Source organism: Balaenoptera ricei, chromosome 10 (assembly GCF_028023285.1).
Source record: "Balaenoptera ricei isolate mBalRic1 chromosome 10, mBalRic1.hap2, whole genome shotgun sequence".
Classification (NCBI taxonomy): Eukaryota; Metazoa; Chordata; class Mammalia; order Artiodactyla; family Balaenopteridae; genus Balaenoptera; species Balaenoptera ricei.
The window spans coordinates 41,339,110-41,363,249 of NC_082648.1; the positions used below are offsets into that span (position 1 = coordinate 41,339,110).

The 24,140-nt window shown below is 56.7% G+C and overlaps 1 protein-coding gene across 9 annotated transcripts; it reads right to left on the reverse strand.

Moving 5' to 3' along the window:
* Positions 1-410: 410 nt before the first annotated feature.
* On the reverse strand, positions 411-20,535 carry ADCY6 (adenylate cyclase 6). Of its 9 annotated transcripts, none has more exons than XM_059935791.1 (24): positions 20,448-20,524; positions 18,449-18,519; positions 17,655-17,706; positions 15,251-16,112; positions 11,548-11,697; positions 11,032-11,153; positions 10,826-10,937; positions 10,536-10,663; positions 9,861-10,019; positions 9,641-9,782; positions 9,397-9,525; positions 9,097-9,122; positions 8,712-8,859; positions 8,390-8,487; positions 8,125-8,212; positions 7,854-7,970; positions 7,428-7,586; positions 6,954-7,132; positions 6,039-6,074; positions 5,827-5,956; positions 5,252-5,515; positions 4,231-4,435; positions 3,257-3,381; positions 411-2,219 (listed from the first exon to the last, which is right to left on the reverse strand). In XM_059935791.1, the coding sequence occupies exons 4-24, from the start codon at positions 16,106-16,108 to the stop codon at positions 2,181-2,183; spliced, it is 3,414 nt and encodes a 1,137-aa protein (XP_059791774.1). In that variant the 5' UTR covers positions 16,109-16,112; positions 17,655-17,706; positions 18,449-18,519; positions 20,448-20,524; the 3' UTR covers positions 411-2,180. The 9 variants fall into 9 exon arrangements, with proteins under 9 accessions (XP_059791774.1, XP_059791769.1, XP_059791766.1 ...); XM_059935786.1 differs by having other exon boundaries at positions 411-3,030; positions 15,251-16,109; positions 20,448-20,523; XM_059935783.1 differs by having other exon boundaries at positions 411-3,030; positions 20,448-20,523.
* Positions 20,536-24,140: the final 3,605 nt, after the last annotated feature.

Consider the following 24,140-nt stretch of genomic DNA (forward strand, 5'->3'; position numbering starts at 1 on the left):
TGACTTGTGTGCCCTGGAAGTGAGGGGGAGGGAAATTATTCCAATACCCAAATTCCCATGAGATCAGGACTGTGAGAGATTCCTGAAGGAGCCAGAACTTGGTGTTTGGTTTGGGAGGGGCCGGGGCACTGGGAAGACCACCACAGGGGGTCCTGAGCTCACGCATGGCAGGGGTCAGAGTAACAAGTCTCGGAAGACACCCTGCTCCTCGGGATGCTGACAGGCCTTAGAGTAGTCATGCTCTGTGAAGACGCTGCAGTTTCACCTTGGCAAGGAGGAAACCAGAGGAAGCCCTGTGACCACAGACGAGAGAGGTCCGCAGAGCCCCCAGACTGGGGCCTGCCTCCTACCCCAGGCTCTGCCACTTCTGACCCAGCCCAGGGCCCAGAACAGCTGCAGAGAACAGGGAATTTTACAAAGAGTTTGATTTTTATTGATATTTAAATATATTAAATATTTCACTGAAATACATGGTATACACACCCTCCCCCCCTACACACACACACTGGTTACATTATAAAACCAAAGTCCATGGGCCTCCCATCCACTGACTCCCTCCCGCAACTGGCGAGGAAGGGGGCAACGTCAGCCCGGGGGAAGCACATGGCTGGCACTGCGGTGCAGGGAGCCAGGGTGTGGACAGGCCCCTGCCACCTGGCAAGAAGCAGAGACAAGTCACCCAAGACTGCAGTCCTCCCACTCTGGTCTCCTTATAGCCTCATCGCCGCCCCAGGACCCCACGCAGAACCTTCCTGTCCAGGGATGTGGCTGACGGAAGGGGAGTTGACTTTCTGTCTGGACCGACTAGTCTTTTCCCCTTCTCCTGCCTTGGCTAATGAAGTGACTGATGGCCCATTTGGTTGATGCATGAAGATCCCCCAAAGCAGGCAGTACGAGCCAGAAACCAGGCTTCTGCAAGGAGCTAGGGTCAGAAAGGACATGAGAAAGGGCAAGAGTACCACCTGCCCCTTCCAATCCCCAAACCCAGCAACTCTGGGACCCTCTCTCCTCTGCCTCTCTAACGCCTCAAAGACAACGCGATCTTCAAGCAAAATCCTGGGTAATGCCTCTGGCTTAAATAGGTACAGACAGAGAAACCAAGGCACCAACTAATTCAGTCCAGAGGCAAGGAGGTTGCAGGGAAGAGGGTAAAAGGCAGGCAGGGATAGGAAGGGAATCTAGGGTCCAGCCCTCCTAACCCTCCTGCCAGCTCTTGCAGGCTTCGTGGGGACTGGGGAGCCCCGGAGCAGGCTAGGCTCAAGCTGAAGGCTGGGGAAGGCTGAGGTCCAGGTTCCCCTCCCCTAGCCCTTAGTACCAGAATCTGGGTCCTCAGAGGGATCCCATGCTACCCCAGCCCCAAAGCATACCACATCCCAGGACACCAGCTGGGGAGCCCAGGAAACTCCTGAGCCTCTGCCCACCAAACCCCAGACAGTTCAAGTGCAAGGAGCACTGTGGGCCTCAAGCAGGCGCTTGGGTCCCTGCCCCAGGCAGGGAGACAGTCATGCTGCACACGTGGCCCCCAAACGGCACTTAGGGATTTGGCACAAAAAGGATTCCTCTCGCCAGGGCCACCCTCTTGCTACCACACCCCATCCCACTCCTGTGCAACAGGGGCCTCTCTCTCCATCCCTTGAAATCAGGAATCCTGCCTTATTCCCAGAAGACAGAAGCCACAGGAAAGAGGCAACCCGGGGTGGAGAGCCAAGGAACAGGAGCACAAAGACACACAGACCAGGAAAACAGACACACACACACACACACAGACCACCGTGCACGCACGGTTACACAGACACACACACACACACACAGACCACCGTGCACGCACGGTTACACAGACACACACACACACAGACCACCGTGCACGCACGGTTACACAGACACACAGGCCCTCCCCAGTGCCAGAGGCTTGGGAGGACAGATTTGGGATCAGGGTCATCTTCCTCCATGCCCTGGCCCTTTTCTATTTGGCAACAGAAGGGGTAGAGATGCTCCGTGCCCCCTTGCAGCAGACAGCAAGAGAGCGCTGGGGCAGAGGGGCCTGATCCTGACCCTCGGATCAGAGTCTGGCACCACCCCCGTCCCTGGCCGGCCTGCTCTCTTTGGCACCTGCAGGCGAACATCCAGCTCCTGATCTTCTGACATCCCCACGCACACGCTTGCTCTCCGGCTGGGCATTTTCACAGTACCAATGAGACCAGATGCCCCTTTCCCTGGAGCTGTGCAGGAAACGGGGCTAATCTGAGCTGTCAGAAGTCCCTTTGTTCCCCTTTGGGGACAGATCATGGGACTAGGATTTGGCAAATGGAAACATTCCCCTGAAATATGGACAGAGCTGGGTCCCCAGAACATCTCCCTCCCGTGCCCTGTGTCTGTGAGGGAGACCTGGCTGGGGTGGGGAGTGCCCAGGACCCATGCTGGGGATGCAGGCATAGCAAAGGAAGGCAAGGATGGAGTAGGCACTCTTCAAGCCTGCCCCAGTCTTTATACAAAATATTCCCAGGAAAAAGAGGGAAAGGAAGGGCCCAGCCCTGAGCCTAGTGCCCAGACAGACAGGGAAAGGGCGGGCGTGGCAAGCTGCCATTTTAATCTCTCAGGCAGGAGACATCCCGCTGCCTCTGCTGCTGCCCCCTCCCCTGCTCCCAAAAGCTGGAAAAAAGGAGAGAAAACAGCCCCTACCCCAGTTAAGAAAGAAAGCCACTTGCATAATCCTCTTGGTATCCCCTCATTCACCAGCCTGAGGGCAGACGAGCATGGTCCACGTACAGCCTGCTGGGGTGTTCCCTTTTGTGGTCAGCAGGGTCTGGAGGCTCAGCGGCCCCTGTCACAGCCTCCCCCAGCGAGCACAGAGTCCACTCAAATGCCCACCTTGGTCCTTTCAGCCGAATTTGTAGCTGGGCCCTGCTAACTGCTGGGGCCCCCATTGAGGAAGTAGGTGGTCATCTCCCCCTTGCCCTTCACCTTGACCACCCCTCGACACTCCAGCTGGTAGCCCTTGGCCGCTAGAACCTGGTACAGGTCCGTGGTCACCTGGGGAGGTGGGGTGGGAGGGGAACCTGCTTAGCCCAGGATCCTTCCTGCTGCATTTGCAGGAGTCCAGGGGTTCTCTGCTCATGCTAGCTCCCCTCCCCCAACCCCGACTCCACCAACCAGAGAACAGCGCCACCCTTCCCCTGTCCTAGCTGACTGCAGAGAGGGCCCTGCGGAAGCCCTCTGGACCCATACCCCTCCCAGCCTCTGCTCACATCCCCCTCACCTGGATTCGGTCGGGGACCCCCGTGCTGTCCATGCGGCTAGAGACATTCACTGTGTTCCCCCAGATGTCATACTGCGGCTTCCGAGCCCCAATGACGCCTGCCACAACTGGGCCCATGTTCAGCCCTGGGGTAGGTGGGGACAGCAGTAAGCAATCGAGAGCACTGGCTGTTCCACAGTCAGCCCAGGGAGGCACCCACCTCCGGGCACCTTTAGAAGGACCCAGAGAAGAAACTGGAAAAGGGACAAGCCTCCTAGTCGTAAAGAATGGAAGATGCAGGCATATCAGCTGAGGAGCTCCCCTGAGTCAAGACGGCTATGCTAGAACAGCAGCTAATCTACCGATGCGCGCTCTGTGCCAACCACTCTGTAAGCGTTTCACACTATCTCATCCTCTCAACAGCCCCAAAAGACAGGTATCATCATCCCCACTTTACAGAAAAGATACCTGAAGTTTAGAGAAGTTAGACAACTTGCTAAATAAGCCAGTTAAGTGGAACAGCCAGAATTCAAAGCAGACAGTCTGACTCCAGAACCCATGCTATTAACCATTCCCATTCACCAGTTCATCTGAGAGGAAGTGCCTCTTATCAGACTGGCCACAGAAAAGGACACGGGTACTGGAGTGTAGCTAAACCTGGTCTTGAATCCCAGTTCAGCCGTTTACTAGCTGTATAACCTTGGCTGAGTGATTTACTCTCTCTGAGAGTCCATCTCTTTATCTGTGAAAGGGGATAATAATGTGAGGATTGATATGTGTTTTAAAAAAAAAAAAAGCCTGGGACAGTGCTTAGCACAGAGCAGGCCTTCAATAAATGATCTCTGTTCTTACTATCAGACAATAGAGGAGGTGGGAGAAAAGAAAAGCCCCACAGGACTCCTGATGGGGAATACGAGACGCCATCCCCAGCCTGCGGCCTCAGCTTCACCCAGAAACGGCCCTGGGAAAACCTGCCATCAGCCGGGCCCTCTCACCGATCTTCATCTGGAAATTGTTGAAGGAGTGCTCATTGATGTGCTTCATCTGCTCCATGAGCCGCATGGCGTAGTCGGCAAGGGCAGTGATGTGGGAGCGGCCCACCTGATCATAGGTGCTGGCATTCAGCCCAGAGGCAGCCATGTAGGTGCTACCAATCGTCTTGATCTTCTCCAGCTGCCGGAACCGCTCCTCGCTGATGATCTGGACCGCACAGGGGGACCTGGCTGTCAAGGCAGACAGGCCAAACCCAGCCCTGCCTCAAGCCTCAATCCTTGCCACGCCCTGGCCCCCTTCTCCACTTCCCTGGCTCAACACGCCCCTCCTTTCGGCAAGTGAGCCCCGCTTCCAGCTGCGGCTCTCAGTGCAGGACTAAGGAGCAGGGAAAACAGGCTCCCTCACCGGGCAGCCGTCAAAACCCAAGCCAGGACTTGAGCACACAGCTCCAGGTCAACTTCGACAGCTCGTTACAGCACCCAGAACCACAGGAGGGATATCAGGCATCAATTATTCCAACCCTCACCTTTGGGGAAACTGAGTCCCAGGCTGAGGAAGTGCCTTCCCTCCAGAATAGGGAACAACCCACTCCTGACCTGGATGTTCAGGTCACTTCTTCATATTTTGCTTCCATTTTCTCTATTCAGGGGATCATCTTGCTGACTTGGCCTTATGGGGCCATAGTCTACAGATTACCAGCTTTGTCTTCAATGACCCCCACCTGCTACCTATCCTGGTCCCTCCACAGATCCTCACATCCTCCTTTGCTCCCCAACAATGATGACCCTGCCCCACTGGGGCTGAGCTTGCTACCTGTGACACCTTCGTGAGCACCTGTCCCTGACTCCACTGTACCTACCTTTACTCCTACCCCTGACATCTCTGGGTCCCATCAGATCTCCCTTCCTCCTCCCAGTACCAACCATCCCCTCCAATCCTGGCCTCCTTATCCAAAGTTCTCCCCACTCCTCTGGTCCCCAAGTCCCCCCACCCTCTGCCAGCACCAGCCGACTGGACAAGTACCTCATCGAAGTCAGCGATGATCTCGTTGAGCAGCCGCAGGCACTCGACACCCTCATTGTTTGCCTCTAGCTCCACGTAGAACTCAGAGAAGTTGGCAATGGAGGCAAACATGACGGCCACACACTCACATGACTGATAGTAGAGCTCATCATTCCGGCGCTCCCGGGCGAGGAAGTGGGCAGCCACGTCCTTGGGCAGAATGTTATGTAGCAGCCGCCGGTTGTATGCCTGGAGCTCCTCCATCTCCTCCTTCTCCCCTGTTGCCTGTGGACACCACACCCATCACCCACTGCCCAACATTCATAAGGCATGGGTGCAGCGGCCAACACCTGGAGATGGGCATCAGAGGGAACCACGTGGAGAAGAAAGGCATGGACAGATGACGCCTAAAGAACAGGCAAAGAAGTAGAGGGGGCAGGGACAGGATGAGGCGGGGGATAGGGGACGGGCACAGAGAAGGCATGGAGCCAGGGTGGGCTTGGGGCAGCCTGAGCCCTGGCCAGCCTAAGAGATGCCTGGCGTGGCCCAGGCTCTGCCCCTAGGATCTTCCCTCACCCCCGAGTCCACCCAGTCACCTGCAGTTTCCAGAGGAAGTCCAGGCGGGCAGTTGATTCCACCTGCTGGGCATGCAGATACAGCGCCAGTGCAAACACCAGCAGAATCACGGGGGTCATATATTTGAGTGCCACCCTCCCTGCGGCTGAGCTGAGGGAAGCAGAGGCAAGCTCAGTGTCTGAAGGAGGCATATGGCAGCCCCACCCTTTGCTGCCCTAGAGCCCTCACTCACCAGTCCAGCCCACTGAAGGTCTCGTTGGAAGAAGCCCTGGCAGGAAGACACAAGAGACAAAGTCATCGGTTCTTCCTGGGTTGCCAGGTCGGGGCATGGAAGGGGAGACGGAAACTGCATTTACTGAGCACCATAAATCAGGCACTAGGCCAAGGCTTTTGCTTCTATTAACTCATTAAGAGCAGAGGTTCCACTCCTGGCTCCTCTACTCACCAGCTATGTCACCTGGAACAAGTTGCTTAACTCTCTAAGCCTCGGCTTCCTCATCAATCAAAGAGTGATCAGATCTAAATAATGCACGCAAAAGGCTTGGCAGAGCGCTTGGCATCAGCAAGCCTTCGATAAATGTTAGTTACAATAATCTTTACAACTACCTTGTGATATAGATGGCATTGCCGTTTTACGGATGAGGAAATTGAGGCTCAGAGAAGTTAATTCACCGATCCAAAGACACACAGCTAATAAGTGGCAGAGTAGGGATTCAAACAGCAGACTCCAGAGGCTTTTTCCACCGCACCATATATTTCTACCACATATCCCACGGGGTGAGGTTTTGCAGAGGAAAAGCCAGTGTGTTGTCCCAGGCAAAGCCCTCAAGCGGGAGTCAGAGTTTTGGTTCCTTTCCTAGCCAGGGCTCTACCACCAAGCAGCTGTGTGACCTATAGGTAGTTAAGAGTGGATATGAAAGCAAAATGCAAATGCAAGAGGGAATTTTTTTTTAATGTCTACCCTAAAGACCAAGGGATTTCCCAGGACTGGGGTTTCCCTGAGGTGACTGTTGGGGGTCATGTGCTGCCTCCTTTCCCCCAACATGTGAGGGGTGAGTGGTAGCATTCCAAGGGCACAGGGGGCTCACAGCGACCCAGCAGGGTCAAGAAGCTCCTGGGGGATTAAAGGGGCTGAGGATAAACTCACAAGCCATGGACGCCAAGCAGTAGGTCATAGTTGTCAAAGATGGTGGCCGGGGGACCCAGCAGAAGCAGCACCAAATAGATGAGCCCCAGAACAAAGATCATGGCCAGCTTCCCGATGCTACTGATGTGCAGGAAGACGGAGCTGGCCAAGAGACTCAGCAACATGTTCCCGACGAAGTACTGGGGAGCAACGGCAGAGGCAGTGTTGGGTGAAGGCAGAGGCCATGGCGCTCCCATGCAGGGAGAACGCTGCACGCCCCCACCTGACCCAAGCTCCCCTCCACAACCTCAAACCCAAACCTCCTTCACCCTCCACACACCCCTAAAGCACACCAGGGCCCCGGGCTGCTCCTGGAGTTGGAGACTCTGGTGAGATCCTGGGTCCCCAGTGCCCATCATCAGGGTTGGCACAGCAGGGTCGATAAACGGAACTGATCAGGACACCCTCCACCCCTTCCGAGCACCACTTGGACACCTCAGGGAAGCTGCAACTGGATGCGGTGCCCTCACACAGGGGAGCATCCAGGCCCAGTGAGTAATTGAGCTGCTGCAGGTGGCAGGCGGTGATGTCAGCAGGCGTTAAGTTCAGCATCCGGGCTGCGCAAGTCCGTATGGGGGTGTGGTTACAGGTGAACTGCAAAAGTCGGGGGAGGTATATCAGGGTAACCGGGGAGGGGAGGGGTTACAAGGGCCATGCCTTATAACCCAGGGGCCCTACACCCCAGGGGCCCAACTTCTCACTGAGGGATGACAAGAGGTAGGGGGAGCAAGGAGAGAGGACAGGGGTTAACCTCACCCTTGCTTTGGGCAGGAAATGTGTCTCATTCCTCTCTGTACCCCCAGCACCCAGAACAGTGCTTGGAACAGAGGAGGGGCAGAAAAATTCCCACTGGAACTTTACCATGTTGGCGATGGCAGAGGTGAACACAAGCAGGACGGAAAAGATGCCAACCGCAGTGCTGTGTGCCCGCGAGCGGACGATGCTGCGAGACAGACGTCGCAGGGCCGCAGGGAACAGCTGCCGGGAGGCGGGAGACAGAGAGACGGAGGCCACGTCAGCCAACGGGTAAGGTCACCCAGGGATGGGGCCCAATGGCAGAGGCTCGGCCTTCTCCTCCCTCCCCGCCCTTGGCCTGGCCTCCCCCACCAGCCCTGGAAGGCCCCCCACGTACAGAGCCACAGGAGTACACGGCGCAGGTCAGCACGGTGACCAGCAACAGCAGGAAGATACTGGCATAGATCCCAAGCATCAGGGCTGAGCTGGGGCGGAAGAGGGCCAGGGAAAATGTTACTCTGGAAGATCTGGACATCCTCGTCCCACTCCCTGGGCAGGCAGGCTGTGGGCCCCAGGGACCGTGTGCTTGCGAGGATGTTTAGGAAGGTTGTGGGAAGTGGTAGCGGGAAGAGAAGCCAAGCGAGGAGGGACAGGGCTCTCACGGTGGGAAGACGAGGAGTTGGACGAAGCAGATGAAGCAGAAGACCAACAGGGCACAGGCCACGTAGGCTCCGAAGCGGGGGTCCACCTTTCGCGAGTACTGAGGGAGAGGAGACTGAGCTGGGCGCTGGCTCCGCCCTGGGGAAGGCAGGGCACTACCAGTTGGCCCAGTTGATATGAATCCCCACTGTGCCCTGTGGTCACCTCCCCACTCCCCAGAAACCTCTCCCCATTCCCCAGAAACCTCACCTGTGCTCAGACTTCCCTGCCGGGACCTCCCCTCCTCCCACAGCCCTCCTCCTTCTGCCCTTGCATCCCCCAAACCTTCTTTTCAAGATCCTCTCTCTGGAAGGTGAGCAGGAACCGGCGCACGTGGTCCTTGCGCAGCTGATCGATGCTGCGGGCATCGATGGCACGGCCCAGGAACTCGTCTACCTCATCCTCAGGGTTCAGGGCGTCCTGGGCACCCCGGCTGAGGGCAGGGGACATGGCTTCACCAGGTGCCTGAGCACTGCCATGTGACAGGCGATGAGAAGGGAGGGGCACAGGAAGCACTCAAAGAAGGAGTGTGAGCGGGGTGGGTGGCACCTGCTCCCGTAAGACACATCTAAGGTCCAGGGAAGAGGGGGATCTCGGCTCCCCGCAACCCCGCCCCAGGGTGCAAGTGCCTTCGCCCAGCCCTTCTTCCCTACTCAACAACCTGACTTACTTGTCTTTGCTGGAATCATCAATGCCCTGGAGAAAGGGACAGAGTGTGCGAGTGAGGTGAAGGGCAGGCGACCTTCACCTCTACAATCCCTTCCCCACCCTCAGCACTGCGCTGAGGGCTCTCCCCACAGACTCTGGGGGGATTGGGACCCCTGGGGTGAAATCATCCCTCCTATCCCCAATTCCAGAAACTACGGAGACGGCAGCCATGACAAGGAAGGCAGCAGAGGCAAGGAGGACACAGAGTGCTGAGGGAGACGGGAGAGCGAGGCCCCAGGTCCCGGCGCCGTGGGCCCCTCACCATCTGCCGGAAAGCCTTGGAGTCCTTGGTCCGGGAGAAGGTGCGGTCGGGCACCCAGCGTGGCATCAGCCCCTCCATGGAGTTGGCCCGCGCCCGCTGCAGCTTGGCCAGCATGGCCTTCTCCTCTTTCTGTGTGGGCAGCGTGGGCACAGGCTGGGAAGAGTGGCCCGGAGAAGGCCTCTGCCAGCTCCCCCCATCTGCCCCTCTCCCCGTCTGCCCACCGCCGCCCTACCCCGGCCCTGACCCGTTTCTGGCTGGCTCCCAGGATGAGGAAGGTCTCAATGTGCTGCTCCTTGAGGTAGGCGTTGCGCTCCCCGCCGCGGCCTGGCTCCACCTCGTAGTCCCCGTTCAGGTACTGCAGCGTGGCCCGGGTGATGTGGATGCGGCTGCGCGGGCGGGACAGGAGGGTGAGAGCCCTGCTCTGCCAGGGGCTCCCACCCCTCGCCCCCTGGACGCACGCTCACCCGGCCCGGCCCCCGGCCTCCATGTGATTGGCCAGAGTCACGTCATTGGACCACACATCGAACTGCCATTTCCGCAGGCCAAGGACGCCGCAGTGCACGCGCCCACTGTGGATGCCCACGCGCATGTTCACGTTCACACCTGTCACCTCGCGCACCAGCCTGGGAGGAGGCGGCCAGGCTTAGCCCCCGGCACAGTCCTCCCCACTCCCAGCCCAGAGCCCAGGCCCTGTGCTCGCCTTGGAGCCAAGCGGGCAAGGACAGACCCAGTCGCAGGGCACACGGCACACCCTCAGCAGGACACGGGCAAGAGGCTGCATGGGGCCCAAGGACAAATGTTTGGGAACCCTGCTCACCAGCAGGGGCCCAGCAGCATCTTATGGGACTGACTAGGAGAGGAGGAATCACTACCCTCCCTTTGGGTCTACTCAGTTGGCATTTTCTCCAGCCCAAATCCCCCTCACCCTGGCTCCCCCTACCCCACCCCAGCTGGCTGGAGTCTAAGGTGCACATGGGTCTTCACACAGGCTGAAGAAAGATCCTTTCCCCTCCCCAGTGATGGATCTCCAAGACAGGGAGACAGCCAAGACTGAGAAAAAGTCCTGAGGACACATCAAAGGGTAGGAGCAGGCTGGGGCACCCTCAGTTCCAGGAAGCCTGGGAGGGGACGGTGCTCACGAGATGGCCTCGATCATGTCCACCCCCATCTCCACGCAGCAGTGGGCATGGTCTGCCCGGGCCTCCGGCAGCCCTGACACACAATAGTAACAGTCCCCTAAGATCTTGATCCTCAGGCAGTGATTTTCCTAAAGGAGAAAGAGTGGGGGGAGAGTCACCTTTACTCCAGCCCAGCCTGCCTGGCCCACTACCCTCACTGCAGATTCCATCGGCCCCCATCCCCCAAGGCCACTGCCAATGAGGCTTGCCCTCACCCCGTCGGCCCCACCCCCAAGCCCTAGCACCCTCACCGCAGCCAGCTTGTCAAAGCGGGCAAAGAGCTCGTTCAGGGTCATGACCAGCTCCTGCGCCGTGCACTGGGATGCCAGGCTGGTGAAGCCTTCAATGTCCGCAAACAGGATGCTGAGGACGATGGCAGAAGATGGAAGGGCCATGTGGCCCTCAAAGACTCCCAGATCCCGCACCTCTCCCGGCATCCTCCCCACCCCCACCCTACCTGACATTGTCATGCTTCTGGATGTAGATCTTGTGAAACATCATGTCTTCTTTCTTTGTGTTGATGTCTTCTTTCATCTCCATGGCAACATGCTGGGGCAACACGGACAGCAGCAGCCGCTCCTAGACCAGTGGTTTCAACAGAGGACCACTATCTTCTTGGCCTCACATTTTAATCCTTCCTGGTCCCTCCACATCCCCAAAACCCTCCCAGACCTCTCTGGAGACCTGAGCTTCCCTTCTGGACCGTGGCCTGACCCTCCCCCATTAGAGTCCTCAGCAGACATACATCCCGGCCTTCTCTGACTACACCCCACTCAACCCCTCAGATGCACTCCATCTACTCCCTCCCACCCTCAGACAGGACAGGAACCCCAGTGTCAAAGGGCCTCTGTGATGCACAATCAGGGGGAACCATTCACACTATTCCATGGAGTTGCATGAGATGGTGGATCCAATCTGCAAGCTATTTGCAGGTGAGATGGGGGAAGGCCGTGATCAGAGGGGGCAGCCCCACCTGCTGCCGATTCTCATGCTGCAGGTGCAGCCGGGCCTGGATGTAACCACGGGTCTCCTGAAAGGCCTGGCGCTGAGACACCTCAGCCGGGTAGTGTGTGCAGATGCCAATGACATTGGTGCAGAGGAACAGCAGCATGTTGGCACCGAGCTGCAGAGGGGTGGCAGAGGCAAATGGTGACCACCCCCAACACACACAGGCGCAACTAGCTAGGCTCTCTGTAGATGCACTGTTTTGGGGAGGAAGCCAGGATCCTGTGCCCTGTCTTTCCCAAGCTGTCCCCACCCCTGCAATACCTCCCCATCCCCACAGGACTCCAGCTCCCTGCCTGGATCACTCCATGGCTAGAAATGTGATCTTCTCACAGCTCCTGGAAGCAGAAGCACCAACCAGGGCCAGGTAGGTCACAGGCCTGGGCCCAGCACACTATGATGCCCTGCCCCACAAACACCCCAAACAGAGGACAAATGATGCTCCTTCTGCATGTGGTTCTCCTTACAGGACGACACCCAGGAGACCTGAGCTCTACATCTTCCTGTGAGTGCCCAGGACAAGTCACCTCATCTCTAGGGACCTGTATGCTCATCTAGAACCTGGAGAGGGAGAATAAGATCTCCAAGGTCCCTCCCTGCCCTGACGTAAATTAATATAATAATAATTCTACTATTATTATTACTGGAGCTAATTTGTTGGCTGCCTACTAATGTGCCTAGATTCTACAGGTGTCCTCTATATGTTAACGAATGTATTTCTTACAACTCTATGAAATCAGTAGCACTATCTCATTTGAAAGGTGAGAGACTCAGGCACAGAGAAGCTATGTAACTTGCCCAAGATCACACAGCTGGTAGTAGCCAGTGTGGGACTTGAGTCCAGGACAGTCAGACTCCAAAGCTGTGTCCTAACCCTACTGTAAACTACATTCCAGGTTCCCAGGATTCCTACTCACTCCACTCACCTAAGCTCTTGAGGCCCAGCCTCAGAACCCAGGCTTGGGAATCATCAATTCTACTGACACAAAGAACCCTTCGGAACTGGGATGGGGTGCCACCATGCCTGGGCCACCCCCAACACTTGGCCCAGCCAGGCCCCATACCCTAGGACCCCGATCCTAGGATGTTCCGCCCTCAGTCAGCAGCAGCAGCACTGACTGGAGAGCAAGTCTAAGGGAAGCCGACCTCAGTGTTTCTGGAAATTCAGGGGTTAACCTGGAACTTGTGGCTCCACCCCAGAGTTGGCTGGGGCAGGGCTCTGGTTTGGGGAGAAGGGAGGGCAAGAGCACCAATTGGAAGCCAGGAGTTCTGGGCTCTGCCCGGAACCAGAACTAGTCCTGCAAACTTGGGCATGTCACTCAATCTCTGGGACCTTGGTTTCATTTTCCTTGGGTAAGATGGAGGGGTCTGGCTAACCCCCAGCCATCTCCAGCTCCCGTCCTCTAGGACTGGCCTCCCAGCTTCCCTTCTCAGTCCAGCTCACAAGGCCCCCCCTCCCAGCAGCAGGGGTGAAGAGGGGGGGGTACACTATCTCCCCCGGGGGTTTCTAAGAATAGCCCCCAGTGGGGGAGAAGGAAAGGGGGGCAAACCAGGCAACTTCCCTTCCTGGCCCCAGGAGCCCAAGAGGAAAATGTGAGTCATGGTGGAGGGAAGGGAAAGGGGGACAAGAGACCGAAATAGATCTGTACACAGACCCCTATCCGACTGTGAGAAAAAATGGATGTCAGGGCACTGTAGGAGACTCCAGGCTGGGCTGGGGCACTGGGTGAAATCGCTCAGTGTGTCTGAGTGAGCAGGTCATAGGAGGATGAAGGGGCTGGATCCGGGAAGGGGCTGACCAAGGAGCCTAGAAAGGAGGCCACAGCCCCATCCAACCCAGAAACCTGTAAGCCAGCTGGGTGCAGAGAACCTGTACGCCAACTGGATGTAGAATCTAGGCATGTTCTCAGCTCAGAGAAGTGGTATGGGCTGCCCTGGCCCCAAGGACTGGCACAGGGCAGGGGCAGCTTTCTTCACTCGCCCACTGGGTGAGGCTGCAGCTGGGTGCCCCGGAGAGGCCGGAGACTGGTATAGTCCTGGCCTCCATGGGACTGCGCCTCCCCCGTCAGGCCCTGGGCTTGGCTCTGGGCACCATGCCAGCTGAGAGCAGGGAAAAGACACCCACCTACCCCAGCCAGCCAGAGAGGATGGGGGAAGGGAGGCACCACCTCCAAGCTCCTCCTTCCCCAAGAGGGCAGTCCAGCTCCAAAGCCCAGTGTGACAGCTACCCTGGAGAAAAACTGGGGGCTAGCAATGGCAGAAGGACCCTGGCCCTTTAAGAGATCTGACAGTGCCCTGCGGGTATGTGCTCCACAAACAAACTGGCTATAAGGTTACTCTTAAAAAGGTACATTCTGTTCCACAGGCTGGGCAGGGAAGGGCATCATGCCAGAGCACCCAGCTTCGCACCCTGGGAGCCCCAGGCAACTTCCTCTTTGTAGGTGGGGCTAGGGTGGGCTACAGGCCACAAGCCCTGGGCAAGGCAGAGGCTGGCTCCCCCAAACCTTGAGTGAGACAGAGGACAGCACCATCTAAACCAGGGTGCCAATGGAGGGATCACGAGGTGTGCTGGCTGGGGGGCTGTGCCTACAGCCGCCCCTAAAGGATCAGCTGGGCAAAAGCCCCTGTCCCTGGTCAGGGGGATGACACGAGACAGCCAACTCCACCGGCTCACATCTCTCTGCAAGGGACATCCGGAAGTCCCTTCACTGGGAACCATCCCCTACAGCATCCCCGCAGCTCCCTGCCTCCAGGTGAGAGCGCTACCCTGTCAGGTGTTACTCCACTCAGAGAGGGTGGGGCCCTGAGAGCAACATCATGAGGTAAGTACTATTTTTATCCCAGTTCTACAGACTGGGAAACGAAGGCTGGGAGAGGCAAGGTTAGCTGTCTACGATCTCCCAGAGAAGAATGCAGCCCACTGGACAACCAGGGCTGCCTGCAGCCAAACCTCTGCGACAGCCTCACCTCACACACCACTCCGAAGCCAGAGGAGGAAGCCCACAGGGGCAGAGAGCCTCAAGGCAGGCTGCCAGAGCCCTGGTGCCCAGTGGGAAGAGGGCAGGATGCGGTCAGAGCCTAAAGCCCCTCTCGTCAACAGTCCAGCCCCAAACTACTCCCGGCCCAGGACAGAACTGACCCACTCATCACTTTCCCGATCCTCCCGGGGCTGGCCTCCGTCCAGGAGAGGCAACTCCTCCCTTGCTAACTCCACCCAAAACCTACTCGATCCCTCCAGATCACCACCTAGAGCTGCCCTGCAGGGAAGGCACCAGGCCCTGAGTCTCAAGTGTCAACTTGGGGCCAGAGAAGCCAAAGTCTGGATATAGCCTACCCAGCCCTCTCAGCCCTGCCCCAACCCTGGGGCTAAATGTCGCCTGCCCACCTCCAGCCTTACTTTGGGGCTCTACAGATTATGCTATTTCAAGGGCCTCAGGCTAAAGAGCTGTAGACTGTGGCCCACGGGGACAGAGCACAGGCTTTAGGTTCTGGAGCCTTCCCTTCCCTTAGCAGTGCCTTCTGCCCCAGATCCCAAATGAAGACCCACCCCTCCTCCCAGATACAGCCAGACGTCCCTCACCCGTGTCCACCCATGACTCTCCCACCCTCGATTAGCAGACCCCTTCTCGTTCCCGGACTGTGCCCCCACGCCTACCTCCCGGACCACCCACCTGCTTCCAGAGGAAGGCATCACCACGGTTGAGTTGCCAGGCCAAGATCAAGTGCAGGGTGGAGAGGCCCAGGCCACTGAAGACAGCGGCCCGCATGCGGATGGGGAGGAGCGTGTAGGTGATGTAGACGAAGAACACGGGGCACCAGAGGCCTACAGAAGGGCTGTGAGGGCTGGCTGCCAGGGCGCCGCCGACCTGCACCGCTGCCAGGACGCCCAGCACCACGTAGCTCACCAGCCACATGGAGTCCTGGCGGAAGCTGTGTCGGTTGCACACCACCATGAGCGCCACGAAGAGGATGGCGGCGCAGGCCAGCAGCGCCACGTAGGCAGGCTGAGGGTGGGCAGGCGCCGCGTGGAAGGCCAGCAGCACGGCCGTGAGCAGCACGAGCACCGCCATCAGCAGTGTCAGGCTGCTCTGGTTCATCTGGAAGAAGTACCTCTGGTACAAGCGCTCCAGCTTGGCCGAGCGGAACTGCTTCGACTGGAACACCTGCACCAGCCGGCGCCAGCAAGCTCGCCTGCTCCTGGCGGCCGCGTCGGGGGCCCCCTCAGCGGCCCCGACTGCCACGGTCGCCTCAGGGTCCTCGAAGCCCAGGGCCACGGCCCGCAGTCCCAGCTCCAGGCCCTTGCCTGGGCCACCCCTCCGGATGAAGGCCTCATCCTGCCAGGGGCACCGAGGCGCGGCTGCGGGGGTCGGGCTGGGTGGCTGTGCGCCCTGAAAGCAGCTCATATAACGGGGTGTGCAGAAGCCGCTGGAGCGAGTCCCGCGGCGGGGACGCTTCTGCCCATTGCGCTCGCCCCAGGCTGTTTTCCGTTCATCCACTTTGGGGACCAGGAGGCCACTAAACCATGACATCCTGCTGGGAGGAAAGGAATGAGGTGGTGTTAATACCACCGTCACGGCCGCCACCAGCAGCTTTCATTAACCGAGTGCTTCCCATTACCAAGCTGAGCACCTCAGACACATCCTCCTCCTGAAATGACTCTGAGGAAGACCAGGGCATCCCCATCCACCAGGTGAGGAAACTGAGGCAGAGGGAGGTGAAGTCACTTGCCCGAGATCAAGCAGCCACTCAAGTGTGAGAACCAAAATTCTAACCCAGATCTGTCTGACTCCAAAGCAATTCATTTAAACATTCACCTCTTCCCTAAAAGGCACTGATTTCTTGGTGGTTACAGACCCACTTGAGTGCCTGTCAATGAGAAACGCCGCCCAGTTCAGGAGAGAGAGGGCACAGCCCAAGCAGGGTCAAGCACCACCCCGCACTGGGAGACTGTTGCCACTGGTGTCCCAGTGGAACCTGATCCTCTGATTTTTCAACAGAAGCTTAATTTTTAAAAATGGAGGCTTTAACATGACATCTCCTGACTTTTAAACGCTGGCAAGTAATTCACATTTTTCAACACTGCAAGCCAAATAAATCACATCTACGGAATGAATTCAGCCTGTGAGCTGCCAATCAGTGACCTCTGTACCACAGGGAATCTCTTTCCACATCCGTCCCCATCACACTCACACACTGTGCACACTTCACCGAGTTAAATTCAACTCCTTCCTCCGGTTACAGCTTAAACATAACTTCCTCAGGAAGATGTCCCAGCTCCCCCACCCAGACTAAGTTTGGTCCCCTGTTCACTCTCCATACATTTCCTCCATGGCACTGATCACCATTATCATTAAATCATCCCTTGTTTAATGTGTGACTCTGCTCCTCTGACTATAAATGTTAGGAGGGAAGGGATGATATCTATTTTGCTCAGAGCTTTATCCCCACCCCAGGTACCCCAAGTACTGAGCCTGGCTCATAGTAGGAACTCAACCAATTTATAAGTTGAAAAGAGAGAAAGAAACCAAGCTCAAGAGCATTGGTATGGAGAAGCTAACGTGAAATAATAATAACGATATGATTCTTCATCTTTCTCACTGCACTCCAGTCCTCTTAACCTCTTTGCTGTTCCCCAACACACCATGCACGGGACAGCCTGGGACCTTGGTGCTTGCTGTTCCCTCTGCCTAGAATAAGAGCTCCTCCAGGTCACAGCTCAAATGTCCCCTTATCAGTGAGCTTTCCCTGACCACTCTATTAAAATAGCAACCCCCTTTCCTGGAGCTCCCTATCTCTCTTCCGAGCTTTATGCTTTATTTTTCTCCACAGCTCTTATCAGCAGCTGCCATTCTATACATTTTTCTTATTTGTTCATTGTCTGTCTCTCCTAACTGGAATGTCAACTTCATGAGGGCAAGGATTTTGGCCTGCTTTGCTCACTGCTGCATCTGCAACACCTCGTAGGGTCTAAATAAATGTTCGTTGAGTAGATAGGTGGGTAGGTGGGTGGATGGATGGATAACACTCCCATGCACTTTCCCTCTGCTTGAAACTTTTCGAGGTCCTTTCACATACCTAAGTCCATCTGATCTTCACCAAAACCCTGTGAGGCTGGTCCTGTGGCCATCTGGGGCACAGGACAGATTTGACAGCAAAAAAAAAAAAAAGAAGAAGAAAAAGAACTGAGGTCCACGGTGGTTTTATACAGCTGGCCCAAGTTCTAGAGATCACAAGTAATCAAGTCAGCCCCAAATCTCACGTCTCCAGGAGGGAAGTGTCTTGACCTGGGGGAGGGGGGGTAACTCCATGACAACACCCTCAATGTGTCTCCCAGCTGAGCCCAGCTCAGGAGAAGGCGAGGGTGAGAGCACTGCCACCCATGGATGCCTGCGTCCCCACCAAGGCCACCCTCCTCCATGCCCACGGGGCACCCTGAGGGGCTCCTCGTACTTAAACCTGCAGAGCTAGCAGCACTGACATTTGTACTCACTAGGGGACAAGGGGGAGAATACCCAGAGCTTGCCCCAGGTGGCCACAGGACCAGACGCTCAAGCCACAGAAGCAGTGCTCCAAGCAGACACCCAGGGGCCCACAAAGCAGAAGGCGGACTGGGGACCTCTCTGCACGTGGGAAACCCCCATCTCTGGTACACCCTCCACCAAGTTCTCTTGGCATCCCTTCTCCTATATCCCACGAAGCAGCAGGCCCTTCAACCCCTTAACATCACCAACGGCACCATCTGGAGGGACAGATCAAAAATCCAAGACTTTTGGTCAGGCTGACATTTGGCAAAGGTCACCAAAGAAAGTCTGGCTCTTCAAAACACTTCATTAGAAACAAGATCTTTGGAGTGAGACCACGTTTCAAACCTTATTGTGATTCTTTGCTAGGGTCGCGGCCTTGGACAAGTTACTTCACCTCTCTATGTCACTTTCTTCATCTGTAAAATGGGAACAATAAGAGTTGCGAGGAAAGAATGTAACAGCACCCGTCAGGCATGCAGTACACACTCAATAAACATTAGCTCTTCTCCTCACCCTACACCACTTTGAACCCAAAACCCTGCCAGTGTCCAAGAGATGGAAGGACAGGAAAATTGTGAGCAAAAACCCACACCTCCCCAGCCAGTCAGACGCCTGGCCCTATCAGTCCCTGTGTCCTCGGCTGTCAGTCCCCAGAGCTGCGTGAGACAGAGCCCAGAGTAAGCAGGTTTCCCACCGCCCCCCATGACATTTTGCTTCAGCCTCCTCCCCCTCGCCAGTCCCCTGACCTGTCCTCACCGCCCCCCCACCCCACTGGCCAGACCTCTGGTCCCAAAAGACCTGTTTCTGGCCATGCTCCCAGCCCCCTGGAAGCACAGCCTAGCATGTGGCTCGTACCCACAGAGGAAGGCGTGTACACTGTCCAGGGGAATGCATGACCCTCCCAAGAACACCCTGACCCCACAAGTGGCTAGCTTCAGAGATCTGTAATTGTCCAACCAACTGCAACCATCCCACCCTGGGCTCCATTCCAGGCACTGCCCATCTTGGAGAACTTACTCCTGGCACCCCACGCCAGGCTGGTATGGCAGGGAACAGGGCAGGGCACTGTTCAAAGCCACAAAACTTCCCTATATGGGGCCCCAACCCTCCTTGTCCAGGAACCCATCACTACGAACCACAGACCACCTCCTTCCTCCCCAGAGATAGGCTCCTGAGCTTGTGCCTCCGAGCCCCTCCTTCCCTGGGTCCTGGTTTCTTTGGTCTCTCTCACAGATCTGCTACTCCAGGCACCACCAGCTCCCATGGATGGAGCCATGTCCATTCAGCCTGGCAGACCGAGGCCCAGTGTCTCCCAGACCCCAGGTCCCTCCCGAACCTGGATCCTCCAGCCTGAGACCCAGAGTCTGAAGCAGGCCAGGGCGCAGCCCCAAGGATGGCTCTGCGCGCTGCTTCGCCCAAATCCTCTTCCTGGTCACCTCTTGTTCCCAGGAGGTGGCAAAAGGAAGCTCCAGAGGATTTAAAAGGACTTCAGAAAGTTCATGGAAGAAGGCACTGCCCAGGCAGGGCACTTCAGTGCCAGCACCGCCCACCAGGCTGGGACGTGGGCCTCAATTCCAGGCCTGTCCAGATGTAGAGAAACCTCCCCAGGGCCTGTATCTGGAGGTCCAGCAACCCTTCTCCTCCCTTCCCCAGCCCTTGGTCTCCCTAAAGACTGCACTGAGGTCCCATCTCCACCCCAACCATACAAACCCCACCAGGGTCCTCCAGTCACAGGGGTACTCCGGTAAGCAGAGGGTATAGGAAAAGAGTCCACCGCCTGATGCCACCTCTAGCTTTTCAGTCAGGCCCCAGACCCTGTTCTGAATAAAGTCTGCCCACCCTGCCCACCCTGCAGCGGGCCTGGACACCAGCCCTTTCATTCCCAAGGTCTGGGGTGAGGGGAGGGGGACTCCTGCAGACAGAGGGCATCCCTCCCTCCGCCCAGGCTGCCTCCCCTTCCCCGAAGCACAATCACACTCTACCTCAAAGTCGGAGGCTCACCCACAGCCCAGCTGCAAAAACCTCAGGACAGCCCCTCCCCCAGCACATGCCTCTCCCCCTCTTCCCAGCAAGCCGGGAACTCGCCCCGGGTGGAGGAAGGGAAGCACAGGGCAGGGAGTGAGGGTGGGAGCCTTGAGCCCCGGACCCAGGATTCCTCGATCCCCCATCTCCTCCCGGACTTCCCTCCGCCAGCCTCGACGGCCTCGGGCTCCCCCCGCGCCGGCTTCCGCGCCCGGACACAAAACTCCCGGGAGCCGCGCGGGAGTCTGCCAGCCACACGGAGACCCGAGCGCCGAGCGCCGGGCGCCGCCGCCTCCCCAGACGCTCCTCCGCGCGGTCTCACCTGCCGGCCGGGGTCGGCGCCTCCCCGGGGCCTCCGCCCCGCCGCAGCCGCGGGCTCCGGCCGGCCGGCCGGCCGTCCCGCGGTCCTGCTCCGTGCCCGCGCGTCCCGGCCGTCCCTCCCGCCGTCCGCAGTCCGCCCGGCCCTCGCCCCCTCCCTTGTTGTCCAGCGCAGCCGCCCTCTACCCCGGATCCAGAAGTCCCCTCCCCGCCGGCTCCCGGACTCCCCGCCTTAAAGGCACAAGCTCCTTTTGTCTGGACACCCCCTCCCCCTCCCCGGACGCCGGGCAGGGTGGCCGGCTCCCCTTCGGAGGAACGGGGTAGGGGTGGGCGAGACCGAAGAATGGAACCCCTCCCTCCGCGCGCCCCCTCCTCTCCTCCGGCCGCTCCCTCCCCCAGTCTTGGGAAAACAAGCGGCTACTGTTCTGGGATCAAGACCCCGGGAAGGAGCGGGCCGTCCAGCCCGCTCCCCCTTCCCTCCACCCCCGGGCTGCGTCCTCCAGCATTCTCTTCCCACCCTCACCCCAGGGGTCCCCAAAGGCGCCGGGCAGACCCACCCTCTAGCAGCGATTACCACCCCCCTCCCGCCCAGCACACCGAGGGTCTGCTTCCTTTCTGGCGGGGTCCCCTAAGCTGAACCGGTGCCCAGCACCCACTCCTCACACCCCCCTCCCCTCCTCCCTCCCCCAGCCCCCACCCTGCCATTCCCGCCCCGCCTGCCACGGCCCTGCTCCCCCCCCACCTCAAGAGGGAACTCAGTTTAATAATTAATTAAGATTTCATTCCACAAGGCGCCAGGTGTGTGCGGCCTGCTTCCCCACACACCGCTTTTTCCCTCCTCCCCCAACCCTCCGGGGCGCTGGCCCCAAGCAAGCCTCCTGCACCCTGAGCGCAGAAGGGGGACTGAGGGAAGGGGCACTCTCCACGCTGCCCACCGGCCCCTCTCTCTCTGGGGAGCTCCTCCAGCACCTGCCCACGTGTAGAGTCCCTCCCTGTCTCCCCCCAGCCCCCCCCCCCCACGCCGCACCTTTTACCCAAAGGGTTGTGCTTCCCTGCGGGAGTGTGGAGGGTGGAGAGAGGGTGCATTGCTAGGGTACTGAGAAATTGTTTGGGGCTTTTACTTCCCACGTTTTCAAGCACGGAGCTGCGGCCCAAGTTACCTGGGTGATGGGAAAATCTCGTGGAAGCTGCTTTAACCCTTTGAGGGTTAGAAAGATGGTGTAGCCAGAAAGGAGAAGAAGGTTAATAAACTCACCCAGGATGCAAGTGATTCTGACTTTAGAGGGGATGCCAGTCCTCCAGAGCTGGGAAGAGAGCGGCTTGTCTGGCTTCCCTTGGAGGCGGGCTCCCTGTTGCCTCATCCAGACTTGTAGCTCCTCCTTCCTTTGGCAGCCCCTTCCCCACCCAAGGTCCCACAGCCTAGATAGCTGAAGCTGCTCCCTCAAACCCAGCCTTCCCGGTATTCTAGTCCTTCAAGGCCCAACTCTTGTCCACGCCAAGCCCCTACTGGGATTCCTAAGCCCAAGCCAGAGCTTGAGGCAGGGAAGAGAGGGGAAGAAATAAGAAAATCCATTTCAATCCCTTATCAGGCATATATGATTGCAAACTATCCACCTTGGCTAAATCCCTCACTCTCTTGGAGCCTCATCTATAAAATAGGGATAAAACTATCTGTCTTGTCTTTCTTACAGGATTTTCAGGATGAGCTAGAAAAATGTTGGTTAAAATGTTTGAAAATGGGAAATGAAAATGAAAAATGGATAGTTTATTCTGCCATGTATGAGTCTCAGTTGTGCAGGCCTGGCCTGTAATTTGAACTTTGGGGCCTTTTTGCCTGACTTCTCCCTTCAAGTAGCCAGGCAAAATTTCCTTTCCAATCTGAAACCAGTGTCTACCATTTATCTCTTAGAATACTATGTTTATGGGCTGTAAGGGGAAAATACAAAAGACAATTGAGGAAAAGAAATGTGTGTGTTATGAAATTTTATATTTTGGAATGGAAGGCTTTGTCCTTCATTTTATTTTGGAATGAAAAAAAAAATTTGGACACCAACCAAGTAAGCCGAAGAAATATGCTAGGGATCCATCTCTGGGTGCTTTAAGTCACACTGACCTCCTCTACCCTAGTGTATGGCTGGCGTGTTAGTCTGGCCTCCTGAATTCTATTTCTGGTTCCTGGAGGGCAGGGCTGCCATCAGCACCTTTCTTTGATCCCCACCATCAGCACCTTACACAGAGGGTCTGTTTCTAGCACTATTGGGGCCTTAAAAATGATTCCAGCCCTTTATTTTACAGATATGAAACATGAGCTACTGCTAGGCACATGGGGAATACTCAATTATTAAAAATTTTAATCTATAGGATATTAGAGTAGGAAGAAGTCGTAAAGATTATCTAATTCAGCTGCTATACTTTTAGAAATCAAAATAGCAAGCACTGGGACTTCCCTGGTGACGCAGTGGTTAAGAATCTGCCTGCCAATGCAGGGGACACGGGTTCGAGCCCTGGTCCGGGAAGATCCCACGTGCCGTGGAGCAACTAAGCCCGCGAGCCACAACTGCTGAGCCTGCGCTCTAGAGCCCGCGTTTCACAACGACTGAGCCCGAGGGCCACAATTACTGAAGCTTGCGCGCCTAGAGCCTGTGCTCCGCAACAAGAGAAGCCACCGCAATGAGAAGCCCGCGCACCACAACGAAGAGTAGCCCCCGCTCGCCACAAGTAGAGAAAGCCCGCGCTCAGCAAAAAAGACAACACAGCCAAAAATAAAGAAATTAATTAATTAATTAATTTTAAACAAAGCAAGCACTTATATATCATTTACTGTGTGCTGAGTAGTCATCTAAGCCCTTGACATAAAATAATTCATTTAATCCTCATAACTTCATGATGCTATTATTATCGTCCTCACCTTGGAGTGAGGATGTACCTCACTTTTCCCATGAAAAATGAGACACAGAGAGGGTCAATAATTCCAAGGTCAGAAAGTGGTAGGTCCCGATTCTGAACACATGCTGTCTGGCTTCAGAGTCTGTGTGTGTCACCACTGTGCTCTACTGACTATGGAAAACCAAGCCCCTGAGATGGAAATTGACTTGCCCACGATCACACAGCAGATTGGTGATGGAAGGTGGATCAGAAACCCAATTTGTTTCTCTTTCCACTCAGCTTCACTATGGTTCTGTCTGTATGTATCGCAGACGTGAGTCGTGCCTGTCCTTCCCTGATGTTCCCTCAGAAGCAGACATTCTTCTGCTGACAGGTGGCAACATTCTTCTCCCCTTTGGCTGTGGGGAGTGCATTGAAGGATGGGGACGGTGGGCCCTTGATCTGTAGCTTCTGACCCAAAAAGAGTGAGACCTGCCTCTAGTGACCAACTGTAGAGGGCCAGGGACTCCAGGTTAGACCATGGGTTAGAGTCTGGGCCTTCCACCAGCACCTTCATGAGAGAAGATGGCACGTGCGGTACATTTGTTCAGTCCGATCACGTCCCTCTGAAATGCACCAAGGCTGTTTAAAAGAGCTTGTGGGTGAGCAGCTTGGTAGGAAACATGGAATCTCGGAGAATGTGGTTCTCACACTTACCCTGAGCCCCTAGAAGAAATGGTACTCTTAGCAGAACATGGTGAAATATTAATATATTAAAATACACAGTGTTGTACTATGCCAGATCTAACAGACGCTAGAATCACAGGCACCA